This window comes from Anser cygnoides, chromosome 17 (genome assembly GCF_040182565.1).
Source record: "Anser cygnoides isolate HZ-2024a breed goose chromosome 17, Taihu_goose_T2T_genome, whole genome shotgun sequence".
NCBI classification, from domain to species: domain Eukaryota; kingdom Metazoa; phylum Chordata; class Aves; order Anseriformes; family Anatidae; genus Anser; species Anser cygnoides.
The window spans coordinates 13,591,033-13,606,422 of record NC_089889.1 but is presented as its reverse complement, the minus strand read 5'-3'; the positions used below and the strand labels follow the sequence as shown (position 1 = coordinate 13,606,422).

The window sequence follows — 15,390 nt, the reverse complement described above, 5'->3', positions numbered from 1 at the left end:
CCGCTCCGCTGAGCGTTGCGGTGCAACAGCAGGTCCAGCCCCCCGACACCTGGCCCCTCGGCACCGCTCCCGCAGCGGACGGTCTGCCGCACCGCCTTGGCCCCGCGGCACAAGGGCACGTCCCCGCACCTCCTGCGGGTGGTTTCTGAGCCCTCCTCGGTCCTTAGAGGAAGGGTCCTGTGCTTGGTTCCCCCCCCTGGGGCTCCCGATCCAACAGGCTTGCCTTGGCCACGCTCTGCTGCATTGCTTCACGGGCGCTTCTCCTCTGCAGGACTGTACAGCATCCACAAAAAACGTGTCTACGCAGCCCGGCTGATCACACGCCAGAACCTGCAGAGCCCCAAGTCCAGGTAGGAGACGTGGACATCCTGGGGCATGCAGAGCCAAGCACGCACACGGGGCACCCAAGCACCTGTACACGTGGTGCTGCATGTGTCTGTGACCCCGAATGTCCCATGCATACCACGTTTGTGCAAACCATGGCCGATGTCAAGTGTCTTGTGAGCCTGGCGAAGGGTTTTCCTGCCTTCCTGTCCCATGAGACCTCGGCCGTGGTGTAGCCTCCAGAAGGGTGGGAGGAAGGTTTGCTGTACTTACTGGGCTAATTCCCAGGAAGGATGAAGTTGTGGAAGCAAGAAGCTAAATTGTTTCTCCCTTTTAGAAAGCCCCTGAGGGTGAGTCAGTGGCAGGGGGAGGTGGGCGCTGCCATGTCCTTTCCAGCTCCCTGCTGTGACTTTGGGGACAAGCTCAGCGGGACACCAGGGTTTGGATTTGCCACCAGCATCTCTCGAGAGCAGAGCTCCGCAGCTCCCTGAAGGATGTCCCCAAAACACGTCCTGCTTTGTCTCCCTGCAGTCGCTCGACCATTTTCCTGCGCCTGCACACCAACGGGCACCAGGAGCTGCAGTACCTGCCCGGGGACCACCTGGGCGTCTTTCCAGGGAACCACGAAGGCTTGGTCAATGCCCTGATCGACAGGCTTGAAGATGCTCCCCCGGCCAACCAGCTGGTGAAGGTGGAGATCCTGGAGGAGAGGAACACAGCTCTGGGTAAGCAGGGCCACCCTACAAGTGGTCCTCGTAGCTCCCGAGGGGGTCGGTGGCCTCCAGGAGAAATTGTTCCCCATCCCACTGGTGCAGTTGTCTGGATTGGGAGCACCTCCTTTCACCTCCTGCTGCCCAGAGCCGTGGCTCACCTGCACTGGGAGGCTGAGCTCTTCCTTGCTCTTCAGACAAACTAAAGGTGTTTATGTTCTCATGGAGTGAGCAATGTCTGGGATTGGAGAGGAGTTAAGGGATCTTGATGGTCCATTCCAGCGTTATATTTTGGGGATGAGTCCAATGCCCTAATGCATGGTTTGAGAGGAGGTAGAAAACCACCTAAACTCAGTGACCGAAGCTGAGGGTGGTGGAGTATCAGTCTCCATATATGTGCTCATCGCACAACGTCTCACTTGTAGCATAAAGATCTCTTATTTAGATCTCCTTCTGGCTCTTCATCGCTGTCTCAGAGCTCAGCGGGGGGGTGGAAGCAAGGATGTGTCCCCTTTGGCACTTACACTCAGCTGATCCCCTGGCTGTGCTGGATTCCCTCCCGGCAGGTGTCATCAGTAACTGGACGGATGAGAGCCGTGTCCCACCGTGCACCATCTTCCAGGCCTTTAAGTACTATCTGGACATCACCACACCTCCCACCCCCCTGCTGCTGCAGCAGTTTGCTTTGTTGGCCACCAGTGACAAGGAGAAGAAACGTCTGCAGGTCCTCAGCAAGGTAAAGCCTTAAATGCCATTAGCAGGGACTTGTAGGGGCGTTTTTTTTCCTCCTCCTTTACACGTGGCAGACCAGAAAGGCCATTGCCATCGATTCTCCTTCCAGAGGTGAGAACAGGATTCCCTCCAGTGGCTCCTTGTGAGCCCAGAAATAATTCGTGGCATGCCCCCGGGTGCAGACCCTCCCCTTCAGCATCGCTTCCACGTGGCTCCTTCTCCCAAGACCATTAACTCTGTTTAGTAGCCCAGTCCTTTGGCTCCAGATAAAATAACTTTCTGGGTATAACCTTAACTCCCCAGCACAAGTGAAGGGTTTGAAACCAAGTGGCCTGAAGCCAGATAGGGAATTGTAGCAGAAACAGGTGCTGAAGCCAGACGTTTTATCACTGAACGCTGTGATTGAGCCCCAAGTTCCTCAGGACCCTGGGGACAAACAGGACATTTTCATCCTGTGCTGCACATGCTGTGGTTTGGCTGGGTCTGTACTGGTTACAGCAGGGCTCCTCCTGCCTTCCTCCGCTGCCAGCCACCCTAGCTTTGCCACAAACTCCGTGGGATATTGGTAGAGGCACCCGGCTCGGAAGAGGCTGATGCTGCATCTCTCTCCCCCCTTTTTCCCCCCCCTGCAGGGCTTGCAGGAGTACGAGGAGTGGAAGTGGTCCAAGAACCCCACCATCGTGGAGGTGCTGGAGGAGTTCCCCTCGGTGCAGATGCCCTCCACGCTGCTGCTCACACAGCTCCCCCTGCTCCAGCCCCGCTACTACTCCATCAGCTCCTCCCCGGAGATGTACCCAGGCGAGGTGCACCTCACCGTGGCGGTGGTCTCGTACAGAACGAGAGGTACCGTGCTGATGCAGGGGGCTTTGGAGACCGGCTTGGGTTGGGGAGCAGGGGAAGAGCACTTGGGCTTCCCAAGTATCACAGAGACCCAGCACCCCCAGGGCTGGTGCTGTGGGCGGTTGGGTAGCCCCACGGAGGGACCCAAGTGCCAAACTCCTGCCAGGATCACAGGGATGGAGGCAGAGATGCTGGCAGACTGCGGGTCTCGGTGAGGGGTGCGGGTGGGGATATAGCAGGCAGGGTTTCAGGAAGGAGAGCAACTGGAGGAGCTGGCTGGCACGGCAAGCACACACCTTCATCTTCCCTCCTAGATGGAGAAGGCCCGATCCACCACGGAGTCTGCTCCTCTTGGCTCAACCGCATACAGACCGACGAAGTAGTGCCCTGCTTCGTGAGGGGGTGAGTGGCCCATGAGGGGTGAGCCGTGAGGATGGGGAGAGCCCCTTGCAGGATGAGCCCTTTCCCCTCGGTCCTTCTTTGCACAGCACCAAGGGTGCAGAGAAAACAAGGCTGGCTTTGTGAACACACGAATCCCTCTCGGGTCCTCTCTTCTGTGCTAAAATGTTGTTTTGGGGGGATTTCACCTCTTTTTCTACCCTGCTTCCCTGGGCGGTGTCTCAGCTTGCCGTGGGCAGAGGTGAGGGAGGGAGCATCGTGCCTGGCTTTAACTGGTGTGTTCCCCACCTGCAGCGCGCCCGGCTTCCACCTGCCCCAGGACCCCCAGGTGCCCTGCATCCTCATCGGCCCCGGCACCGGCATCGCCCCGTTCCGGAGCTTCTGGCAGCAGCGGCTTTTTGAAATCCAGCACAAAGGTGGGTCCGGGCTGCTCCTCCTGGGTCTCAGCTCCAGCAGCACCCGGGGGCCCTGGGATGGATCCAGAGAGGGGGGGGCTCAGCCTCCTTCTTGGCTGCCCCAGCGGGAGCAAAGACCTCCTCGAAGGGGCTGATCTTCAGCCCAAACTCCATGAAAATCTCCCTGTAAAATTATAAGTTTTTGTGGTATAACTATAGTGCTGGGGTTGCTTTTTTTTTTTTTTTTAAAGGATATTTTATGTAAAATTGTAACTTATGTAAATTTATGTAAAATATTTTTTCCCTACATGAGCAGTGAAAAATGTAAATTTATTTATTTTTTTCTCCAAAATCTCATGCCCCTCCCAGGTGACCCCAGACCCAAATGCTGGCTCAGCACCTCCTCCTTGCTGGTGTTCCCCCTGCCCGTTTGGCCAGGATAGGCTCCTGGCACAGGCTGCCAGCAGGGACGGGAGGGGGGCACGGTGGGTCCTGGGCTGACAGCTCCCCCCATCTCTCCCCCAGGCCTGAAGCCTTGTCCTATGGTCCTGGTGTTTGGGTGCCGACAGTCCAGGATCGACCACATTTACAAAGAGGAGACGCTTTTTGCCAAAACCCAAGGTGTCTTCAGAGAGCTGTACACAGCCTACTCCCGGGAGCCGGACAAACCAAAGGTGGGCGCTGCTCCGAGCCCGGCTGGGGATGCTGGGGGGGATCCTGGGGGGATTCAGCCCCGTGCCGAGGGCAGCAGGTGGGCTGGGAGGATGTCACCAGGCAGGGTGGTCCAGAAGCAGCACAAACAGGAGCCAAATGAAGCTTTGCTGCTGGCCCCAAGTCTTTCCCATCACTGTGGGTGGTGCAGCAATGTGTTTCCCCCCCCAGGAGGTGGTGGTGTCGCTGGAGGCAGCTGGTGCCCCCAGAGCTGTCCACAGCATGCAGGTGGATGGGGCTGCGAAGCTGTAATTAACCTCACCTCCCTCCTCCTCCTCCTCCTCCTCCTCCCCCCAGAAATACGTGCAGGACGTGTTGCAGGAGCAGCTGGCCCAAACCGTGTACAAAGCACTGAAGGAGCAGGGAGGCCACATCTACGTCTGCGGGGACGTCACCATGGCCGGGGACGTCCTCAAGACCGTTCAGCGCATCGTGAGGCAGCAGGGCCAGCTGTCGGTGGAGGAGGCGGGCGCCTTCATCAGCAAGCTGCGGGTGAGTGGCGGCCGTGCCCGCTCCTGCTGCGGGCGCTGCACCTGGTGCCTCCTCCTGCACGAGGGGCAGCACCGAGGAGACGGGTGCCTGGGGGGGCTGCGGCTCCCACCCACGCTGATCGCACCCGGGTGAGGGCTGCCCAAGCTTTGGGGACGTGGTGGAAGTCGTCCTGCATTGCAGAAGCTCTGGGGTTGTGCGAAGACCTGGGGTGAGGACTTCTGGGGGCACCCTTGGTAGCCCAGGCAGGGCTCGTTCGCCTCGCCAAGTCCCCACTGCCATTCTGTCACTGCAGTGAGACAGCGGGGGGGGGGTTGTGGGTCCCCCTCCCAAAATCTCTGTTGCCTGTCTGGGTGCTGCCCCAGGCAGCTGAAGCAGAAGTGAGATCAGCTCGGGATCTTCTGCCCAGGAGGACACCTCAGCCCAGTTCCTATGGGACTACCCCTTCTGAACCACGCGCCCAGGGAGCCCACGACTACTTTTCTAGCTCCTTTGCAAGCCAAAGCCCTCACACATGGGCTGGCCTCGAGCTATTTGTCCCTGAAGGCCACGTGGCCCAAGAGTTACCCAGCCGAGGAGGTCCAACGCCCCGAGCAGCCCCACCACTGCCCCAGCGTGACCTTGGGAAGGTTGTTTCACCTCCCAGCTTGTCTCTGCCCCCCTGTCCCATCAGCTCATCTCTCAGTGTGTGTTTGGTACCTGCCCACGGCACTGCAGGTGCCACAGGAGCACCACAGTCTGCAAACCCTCCGCTTTTCCCCCCATCCTTCTCCCATCCTCGCTTCCAGGATGACAGCCGGTACCACGAGGATATTTTTGGAGTCACCCTGCGCACGTACGAAGTGACTAACCGCCTTAGATCCGAGTCTATTGCATTCATTGAGGAGAGCAAAAAAGATACAGATGAGTGAGTTGACATGTTTATTTTAACCCCTGCTCATGTCCCCCCAGTGTGTGGGCTGCGGGATGGGGAAGGGAGCTTTAACTTCTGCACATCTTGGCCCTTCTTATAGCAGCGGCTGGAAAAGGCATTTAATTTTTGCACGGGGAGCGGAGGCTGCTGCACGGCAGGCTCACTGAAATAGCTGTCACCTCACCAGGACAAGTCCCCCCGGCCTTCCCGGGCTATTGCACCCGTCACAGCGATGCGCTCAGACCTGACAAGCCCATCCAAATGCAGATGCAAACCCAAACCCTTCGCCGCCCTGCCCACAAGTGACAGGCTGGAGGGTTTTGGGGACCCAGGGTGAGAGGTGGCTGCCCCCAGCTCCTTCTGGCTGCCGGGCTCCTAGTTGGCTTGGGGGATGCAGGCAGCAGGGAACCACAGCAGGAGGGTCTCTGGGCTACTGTCCATCCAGGGGAGAATGATCTGAAGGCTCTTCTGTCTGTCCACTGCTGTGAAAACAAGCAAAAGAAGTAAAAATATTGAATGGGGTTTTTCTGCTCCGTCATGTCCTGCCATGTACTCTGTTCTGTCCTGGGGGGACTTTTCCCTAGGTTATTTAGGATGAGGGATGGGCATGGATCTCTCTTTGTCCTGGCCCTTGGTGGCACACGGTACAATCCTGTCCCCACGCTCCTGGCTGTGTCCCGTGGTGCTGGCTGACCCACAGCCGATTTCCCAACCTCTGTGGGGTTTAGTAGGAATTTTTCTCCAACACAGCACACGCTCAGGGGGTTGCACTGTGGAGGAAGAGCCTCATTTTCCCATTTCCAGGTCGGGATAATGGGCACCCACCTGCCAGCTCACCGCAGCCCTGTGTGTTCCTATTAACAGTAGCCTGTCCGGGGGTCACCCCTGCCTTTCCCCTGCTGTATTGCCTGGTGCTCTGCAGGGGGTACACGGGAGAGCACAAGTCTGCTTCCCAAAAACACACCCGAAGATCCCACCCTGCCCTCCTCGCGGCAGAGGACAAAGCTCCGGCCTGGCTTTGCTCTGCATCAGCTCCCCCCATCCTCCACCCCCCTCGTTAGAGCCGTGTTAATTAGCAGGGGTGCTGGACGCTGCTCACCGCTCCCTCTGAGGCCGGCCTTTCTGCCCTTTCCCTTGCAGGGTTTTCTGCTCCTAACCGGACCCTTCGCCCCAAGGGATACCCAAGCAGTCCCAGCACCTGCTGCCCCCTCCCGCCGGAGGGCTCTGGGTTTTGTATTTCATGGACACGGTGGCTCCTTTTCCGCGGGGAACTGCCCATGGAAAGCGCTCTGTCTCTCGTCCTGTTGTTGTGTCCTGATGATGATGATGATGATGATGATTTTTATTGCCTTTTCTTCCTCTTTCTCTTGCTCTCTCTCTTGTCCTGTGGCGGTTTCTTTTCACCCCCTTCCCTGGATTCTCCCACTGAAGTATGATGGCTTTATAATCCGCAGTGGCTCTTAACAGAACTTCCCCTTTCCCCATCCTCTCCTGAGGGCATTTTGCAGCTGCATGAAACCACCACCTTTGTGACCATCTGCGTTTTGTGTTTTGGGGGCAAGCAGAGGTGGCTGGGGATGGGCGATGGCTGGGCCTTGTTGCTTGACCGGAGCTGGGGTCATTCCCTCAGCCCCACTTTCCCCAGCTTGGGCCTTGGCTGAATCCTTGCACTTTCTTTGCCTTTTTTTTTTTTTTTGACTTGTCCATGCCTGGGCACACGCCCAAGGCTGGGGGCAGTCAATGTGCCATGTCCTTGTGCCTGTGGACTTCGTTCATCCCCGAGCAGCCTGGGTGCAAACGTGTCTGTGTTGATCCAAAGGGTGGGACGTCTCCGATTCATGTGTCATGGTCCCTCCTAAATGCACCCTGTGCTATGTTTGCCTCCTCCTCTGCTCCCAATCAGTCTCTCCTTTTGCTCAATCCCCACTTCTGCTGGCATGAAAGCCCTCCCGCAGAGGAGCAAGCACCGAACACACAGGCTGTGATGTCTGTGCTGGGGAGAGACTCACGGCAATGACTGCTGCTTGGCCAGGCTGTCCTCTGAGAGGCTTTGCAGGAGATGCGTGACCTGCTGCCGTGACGCTGGGGGGAGAGGTTCAGGGACCGGCTGCATCCTAGAGCTTTGCACGCTGTGAACGCTTGAACCCTCTCCCAGGTGAGACTGGAAAGCCACCAGGCTGGGAGAGAAGCAGCTCCAACCCCGGGTGCAGGAGGCACCTCCCGGTGATGAAACCTCTCGGGAAGGCAGCGCTCGGAGGGCTACAGAGGCTCCCATCGCCCGACTGAGGGGTCTTGAAAGCCTGGAGAGCATCGGTTCCACCTTAGTGCAGTCTCACGAGCAGTTCTGGGACAGCAGACCCCAACCCCATCCGTGGCTTCGGGACCAGAAAGTGCCAGCTGGGAGCAACCTGCCTTCCAAAAGAAACACGTGGCACCTCGGTGGCAAAGCCGGTCCCCTCTCGCAGGCTCTGTCCCAGCAGCACGAGCTGTTTCTGCCGGGATGTCTCGTGTGAGAAGGGAGGTGAGAGCAGCTGCAAAGCTGCTGCGTGACTCTGGGTCCTGCCACGCTCACACCTCAGCCTGGCTGCAAAAGCCTGGCCCCATGAGCAATCTGTTAACACCGTCGCGGGGAGGTATCAGTCCCCTTAGCAGAGGAAAGCTGTCTGCAAGGTAAAGCGCACGCGACCTTGTGCGTCCTTCCTCCCTCTCCTCCCTTCCTCCCCCTCAGGAAGGTCTGGCCTCCTTCACTGCAGGGCGAGGGCAGTCCTGGTGGCAGGGCGCAGCTGCAGCCCCTGTTGGAAGCAGGGACACGGGGCTGGAGCTTGGAGCTGATGTCCCCCTGCCGTCCCCCCTCTGCTGCACTGTGCGCTGGCATGCAGCAAAGCACCTGCACCGGCGACAGCAGAGGGTTTGTTCGGGAGCTGTAGCGGTGAGCTTTGCAGTCAGAGGGCTAGGATTAGCTGCCCCGATACGAATCCGGAACAAAAAGCAGCTGCAGGAGGTTTGCTGCTCCCCCAGCCTGAGGTGCAAGGTGTGCTGGCTCCCCTGGCAGCGCAGACGTCACACGCTCAGCCCTTTCTCCTCGTGCTGTCACCATCTTCATCAGGCTCAACTCCCTGGGTGCTCAACTCCCTGCAGCCCAAGATCCCAGAGGTAAAGGCCACCAAGCGCTGGAGAATTCAAGATCTCGGTTTTGCTGCTCCCAGCAGAGCACTTAGCAGGGCACGAAACGCGAATGAATGCTGCCACGGTGTGGCCAGAGCCGAGCTCGTAGAGCTGGCAGGGCTGGGTCTGTAGCAAGGTGCAAGGCTGGGTCTGTGTCACCCCCTGGGGACTCTTCCTGATGGGGACACGAAAGCTGGACAGGATGGGACAAAGGGCACCCCCCAGACCTCCTCTGGGGGTTGTGCCTCAGCCCCAGGGCAGGCAGTGGGGCAGAGCTGGGTCCCTTTGGTGCTGGGGTGTGTGAATTCGGGCAGAGGTCCTGCTGTTGGGAACTAAATTCCTGGCCCTGGACCTGTGTACGTACAGCAAGCCTGGCCCTAACCCCCAGCCCTGTAGCTGCAAAAACAGAACTGAAGACCAAATTCATGTCTCATCCCCGCCTTTTGGGAAAAATGATTCTGGCTCTAGACGTCGTGCTCTGCTCCTCCTGTTAGTAGAAGTAGCAACGCAGCCTGAAAAAGAGTGAGTGCCCAAAGAAACATCCTTGTCTTCGTCCTCTTTCTAGCTCATCCTGCGTTGCTGGCAATTAGGTTTTTCCTGTCCTGCCTTCTGCCTGTATTGCTGTAACATCTCACGTCGAAGTCCTTTTGCTGCTGCAGTCTGTGCCTGAGATGAATTGGCATGCTCTTCCCGCGCCCCAAAGCCTGCCGTCTCCACCTCCCCGCTTCCACCCGAGATGCCTGTGGAAACCCAGGGCAGCACACAGCTGTGCGCCTTGCCTTCGGTGGGACGTCCGACAGGGCAGACGGCCACAGCTGGCTGGAGCTCAGCCGGCGTGGGGTAGGTGAGTCCCTTAGAGCCCTTTGGGAGGGAAATGCCCTGCAGAAGGACCACCGTCACTGCCACGAAGGGCCGTGAGGTTGTACGTCCCCAGGGCTCCGAGCTGCCGCCCTGCTCCCTCTGTCTCAGTAGGACCATTCGCTCCTCGCAAGCCACGCTACTGGGAGTTTTGATTGTTTTTTGTTGAGTCAGTCTCAGACGTCTTAACTCCCCCTTCCTCCCCCTAACCCGCAGGGGCTTCGCACTCCCCTCGAGCTTAATTTTCTCCCATGGCGAAGGGGGAAATAAACTTGCGGATCTGCTTTATCATTCCGCAAATGCGGCTTGTCCACCGGTTGTCTAGACTCTGCTCGTCTCGGTGTGACATGTCTGACGCGCGGCTGCAGCCACAATATCTCGGGCATGCTTAAACGGCAGAGAGCGGGGTGGGCTCTGCCGTGGACTGGTGCCCAGAGCTGCCTGGGGGCGTCACGCCTGGAGGGATTGAGCCCCTTGCACACTCGGCTTGTGAATCCATCACCCATGGGTGCTTGCTGCCTGCCCAGGCTCCTGCATGGCCCCATGCGGCTTCTGCAGCAAGGGAATCCAGGACCTGAAGGACACCAGTCCTGCCCCAGTGCCCCAGTCCCTCTCCTGGAGGACATCCACCACCACTGCCCCTCCTGCAGCAGCTCAGCTCCTTTTCACTCCCCAAGGATTAAACACAAAGAGGCTCTTGTCCAAACAGGAGATTGGATTTTCAAGATGCTACAAAGTGAGGTTTTTTTTTCTCTCAAAGATTTTAATTTGTAAGTTTTTCCAATGTCCACAGAAAGCTGTGTACGAACTTGAAAACTCGTGGGAAACTGTTCTTTGTTTTCCCAACCTGCTGTGTCCACTAGCAGGGGAAAATAAGTTGTTCATTCAGTGCAAGGGTACCTGCTGCCTGTGTTGTTGATGACTTCAAAGGTTTCATCTCCCCAGAAGGACTGCTTGGGAGTTTGCTGTTCTTCTTTCTATTGCTATCTATGAGAGACAGCGGGAAAATAATGAGACTTCTCCCACCAGGAACAGACTTGCAAAGACAACACCTCCACGATCATTGCTGGGTAGACCTGAGCTCATTGCGCTGGAGGAACCGAGCCAGCTGCAGCCACGCTGGCCAGAGAAACGGGGTTTGAGTTTGGGCAGCCACGCTCCCTGCCCCGTCCTGTGCCTGCAAGTCCCCAGTGGTGGGCACGGGACATGGCCCATGCTCCGAGCAGCCTGAGCCAATGTGTCCGTGCAGGACTGGGAAATTCACAGCTGTGTCCTGAGCAAACATGACTGCACCTATGCAGAAGAGATGAGATGAGGCAGGAGCCGCATGAACCTGTGTCCAGTCCAGCTGTGAGCGCTCTGCTGGTTCCTTTGTTGGCATGCGATGCCTCTCGCCTGCCCCGGGCTCCCTCCACCACATCCCTCTGGAGATGTCTCCTCCGTCTCAGCCCTGCCTTTGTGCCCGAGAGGTGCAGGGAGCTGCTGGGCCAGGGCAGGACCCGGGGGTGGCGATGGACTTGCAGTGCCTTGTGCTGGGAAGAGACCCTGGGGGTGCCCTCTGGTTCCTGCTCTCTCCAGATCTGCTCTGAGCACACAGAGACTGGTCGCTGAGAGGAACAGATGAATTCATTTCACAAGTGATGTTCTCAGCATGCAAATTTCCCCTGGGATAACTGAGAGCAAGCTTACAGCCCTGCTCAGCTGTGCTCTGCAATTAACCTGCTGCTGCTGAGGCTTTGCAGAGGTTCGGAGGCGTTGCGGGGTTAGGTGTGGGTGCAGACTGGACACCACCTTCTGCAGACACGCCGCTCTGCGAACCTGCCACGGGCTGGAGGCCGCCTTTTTATTAAGCTGTTTGGGGGGCTGTGTTTGTGCTGCAGCCGTGGGGACCTGCACCAAGCCCAAGCCAAAGCTGCTGCCTCCCAGCACGCTATCACTGAAGCCATTACAGTCCTCTGATTTATACCTACCGGGAAGCTGCAGAGAGTTCCTAGCATTTTTGGAAGGAAAATTTTATGCTCAAAACTAAATTTTGTTCCTGCCTTCACCGGGGACCAGTTCTTGGCTTCAGAATTGCTCTGATAACTTTGCAATTGCTTTGATAGTTCCAGAGGGGAGCGCAGTCCCTTTACAGAACAGATGGAGACACACTTTCAGGACCATTCAACTTTGCTGTTGCTCTGTCTTTTGTTAGAACAATTTCCCCTGCTATAATGGGAGGAGCAGAATTTGGCCAGAGCTGAATGCTCTTGAAAACTGTATTCCCAAACTTGGACAAAGTTAGCCCAGCGTCTGAGTCCTCCCAGGTACAAAATGCCCTCCGCAACCACCGGCTTTCTGTGGCGCTGGGGATGTCCAGCAGCTTGCAGGATAAGGCTTTCACAGCAGCAGCAGCAGCAATTTCATGACGGCAGTATTTTCGCGTGTGTTGATCTGCACTTGCACTTGCCTGCAATGCATGACTCTAGTACTCCATTTGAAATCTACCCTTGACGGGGAGATCTGAGCTCTAGCTTCTTCCATATGGCCATGTGTATTTAATAGGAATTCAGGGGAGCTGGAGAAAGCTAATGAGATTGCTGCTTTAAAGCACTTGGTTCCAGAAGTAAAATAGATCTTACCAGAGGTTGAAATTGGCTTGATTTTGGCATGGCTACAAGGGCAACTCATGAAATATTTAAGCACTGTAATGCAGTCTTACCTTTTTCCTGCTGTGTCAGGAATAAAGCAGACTGGAAAGTCTTGGCTTCCACCCCTACAGATGTTGCCAGTGAAGGCTGTGATGGAAGTTTGAGCCATCGGAACGATAGGGGGAAAAACCACCACCAACAAAACCAGACTGAGAGTTCATAGCTGAGCAGCCGCGGCTTGTTTACCAGTGAGAGCACCTCACTGCGAGGGCTGCTATTTTCCTGCCTACTCATTCATGTACCTACCTGGCCAGATTTCAGGATGGAAGGAGGGAGGAAACACTTCAAAAGCAAGAAAATTGGATGTGTGAGCCTTTCCCTCAGCATCTCTCATTTAACAGGAGCTGGCAGGCCAAGGCTTTGCAGCCACTCTTCATTACCAGGGCAGGGAAGTGGGAAAGGTGCCGGGGGTTTCTCTGGGACCTGCAGGAGCCAAGGCTTGCAGAAGTATTTCTGAGGCTGAGGAGTGTAGCACGGAGCTGAGCCGCAGGTATTCTTCTGCATGGCCTGACTGCAGTATTTGGACACGGCTCTCCGTAGGGCTGGTTCAGAAATCTGCTAGTGCATAATGCTGGACAAAGTATTTTTCTTCTGGGGGCATTCTTAGTACGCCAAAAATAAAAAGATGAGATACTTAAAAAGTCAACCTAAAAGACCAGCTGATTTTGGGGCTTCTTTTTGTTGCTTTGTTTTTGCACGTTGGCTTTGAGTGGGGAAAGCAGAAGAATGTAAATCAATTTTTTTTGGACGAAATTGAGTATTTTGTCCCCACAATAATTGCTAATGGAGATTTTGTAATTTTCCACAGGCAACAAAACTGCCTTAATACATATTCAGCTCCAACAAGTGGCATTAGTGCTACTTGCTGACAACCCTGTTTTTTATTTTTCTCTTCTGTGATCATGGTATGGAATCATGTCTTATGAAGATATACTTTACAGTACTCAACACGATGTCCGGAAATAGAAGATGTTTCAGAATCTCCCCATGCCCAGCATTGAAGTGATGGCTTTGAAGCCAATGAAATTCAATGCAAGATGTCTGCTTTGCTAGAATTCTACAAAACAGGTGTATGTCCAGAATTCCCAAGGTTAAATGTGCTCTGCTGCCTTGAGATGCCTTCAGAAACCCTGGGATCTATACACTAAAAAGAGCTTGAGAATAGGTTCCTTAGTCTGTAGCAACATCCCAAGTTCTTCTAGATTGTACACAATTCCCCAGGCGGTAGATGAACAGAGTGAGACGACTTTCAGCCAGGACTCATTGCTTTTTAGATTGCATGTAGTTAGAAACATGAGTTCTGCCAGCCACCCGGGGAATTTGATATTCAGTGCCAATTAATTTTTGTAATAGGAACAGGGATTTATTTCCTTGATTTCCTTAGGCACCTTTGAAAAGCCTAAGCATCAAAGGTTGGTTTGTAGTTCGTTTGTTTGTTTTGTTTTGTCTGTTTGTTTTTAGTGGTTTTTTGTTTTGTTTTGTTTTTGTTTTTGTTTTCTGGTGGCCTTTTTCATGAAGAGCAGTGGTTCCAAGCTGAGAAAGGAGACCACTCTGTGAAGGTAGGAGCTTTGGGACAGGCAACTCCCAAGATTTCCATTGCAGAGGTTTTCTAAACTTTTCAGATGTGGGTAAATTCTGCTCTGTTAGATGGGACTCCAATTTCTCTTTACTCTCTGGTACTCCTGCTCCTTCTTCCCTCCCCTGAGCACCTCCTCATGTCACCGTGCCTTCATTTGGTTTGTAAAATGATGCCATGATTTAAGACTGGCACACTGACTTTACTCTCACTTCGCATCCCATAAGACAGGTATTTGTGGAGGGGGGTGTTTATTTTGTAAATGTGCTTCTCATGTGATTCTAAGGTAGGTTTCTTCTGAGGAGTGAAGGGGTGGGGACAGTGGGAGCAGGGATGAGCCGGTGTTGTGTTTGATCATACCAGTGCTTTAAGCGGTCAGAAACATGGTTTTCCCCTACCTCTGAGCTCTCAATGCTGCTAAAATCTCTGCCATTCATACAATGTACTCCAGCCCCCTCTCTCGGACTGACTCTGGCTCTGTTTGCAAGATATCCACATTGTTCTAAAGCATGCACCTCTTTCTGTATAGTTCCGATCTTCTGATTTTATGGAATACTTATGCCTGTTTGCATTACAGTCAAAATAAAAAAGTGAACTAAAATACAGCAGACCTCGTTCTTCTCTTATCTGTGGGTTTTTAATGCTCAAAGGCCTCTTCTGATAACTTGGCCTTGCTCCTTTCCGCCACCTGCATAATGTCAGAGCACTATAAATAGGACGGTAGCGTCAATCGGCGATATCTACTTATCTGCAAGACACAAACACTTTCTTGTAAGGTTGTTCGACTTCACAGCATTACATGTTTCACATCACTTATACCATGTCCTCTTGGGAAACAGCATAGCCGAGCAAGGAGGGCTGTTTGCATGCTGTCTGCAGGGCAGATAGGAGTGTTCAGCAGTTTTACCCCAGGCAGTGCTGCAGCAACACCTCAGGTGCAGCAGCAGCGTTACCTTGGACATCACCAGTTACTTCAGAGACCGCCGCGGTGCTGCCTCAGACGTGGCAGTGGTGTTACCTCAGATGTGATGGCAGATACGATGTGTTAGACATCGCCAGGTCGTTATACCAGCCACAGCAGCAGACGCTGTGGTGTCACCTCAGTCCGTCCCTGTGGCGGTGTTACCACAACCACGGCAGCAGCAGTTACCTCGGACATGGCAGTGGCAGTGTCACCTCAGGTATTACCGCAGCCATGGGAGGCGGCTCTACCTCAGGTATTACCTCATACCTGGTGGCAGCATTCCCTCAGTATTTTAGGGACATGGTTTAGTGGGTGATATTGGTGGTAGGGGGATGGTTGGACCAGATGATCTTGGGGGTCTTTTCCAACCTTAATGATTCTATGATTACAACAGCCATGGTGGTGGCATTCCCTCAGGTATTACCAGAGCCATGGAGGTGGTGTTAGCTCAGGTATTACCAAAGCCATGGCAGTGGCATTCCCTCAGACATTACCAGAGCCATGGAGGTGGTGTTAGCTCAGGTATTACCAAAGCCATGGCAGTGGCATTCCCTCAGGCGTTACTGCAGCCACCGAGACGGGGTTACCTCGAGTACCACGATGTATGTGCCGGCAGCATTCCCT

The 15,390-nt window shown here is 55.0% G+C and overlaps 1 protein-coding gene across 7 annotated transcripts in view; it reads left to right on the top strand.

Moving 5' to 3' along the window:
- The window catches only part of NOS1 (nitric oxide synthase 1), a 66,322-nt gene extending 51,910 nt beyond the window's left edge, over nt 1–14,412 (top strand). For 5 of the 7 annotated variants that reach the window (XM_066978746.1, XM_066978744.1, XM_066978748.1 and 2 more), the window contains exons 20-29: nt 272–350; nt 856–1,049; nt 1,601–1,770; nt 2,399–2,609; nt 2,921–3,008; nt 3,300–3,421; nt 3,926–4,074; nt 4,409–4,603; nt 5,389–5,507; nt 5,614–5,847. In XM_066978746.1, the coding sequence (XP_066834847.1) occupies nt 272–350; nt 856–1,049; nt 1,601–1,770; nt 2,399–2,609; nt 2,921–3,008; nt 3,300–3,421; nt 3,926–4,074; nt 4,409–4,603; nt 5,389–5,507; nt 5,614–5,680 (1,394 nt within the window). In that variant the 3' untranslated portion in view covers nt 5,681–5,847. Of the gene's footprint in view, nt 1–271; nt 351–855; nt 1,050–1,600; nt 1,771–2,398; nt 2,610–2,920; nt 3,009–3,299; nt 3,422–3,925; nt 4,075–4,408; nt 4,604–5,388; nt 5,508–5,613; nt 5,848–6,653 lie in introns of those variants that run through there. The other 2 variants (XM_066978749.1, XM_048063722.2) reach the window with 2 other exon arrangements.
- The last annotated feature ends 978 nt before the right edge of the window (nt 14,413–15,390 follow it).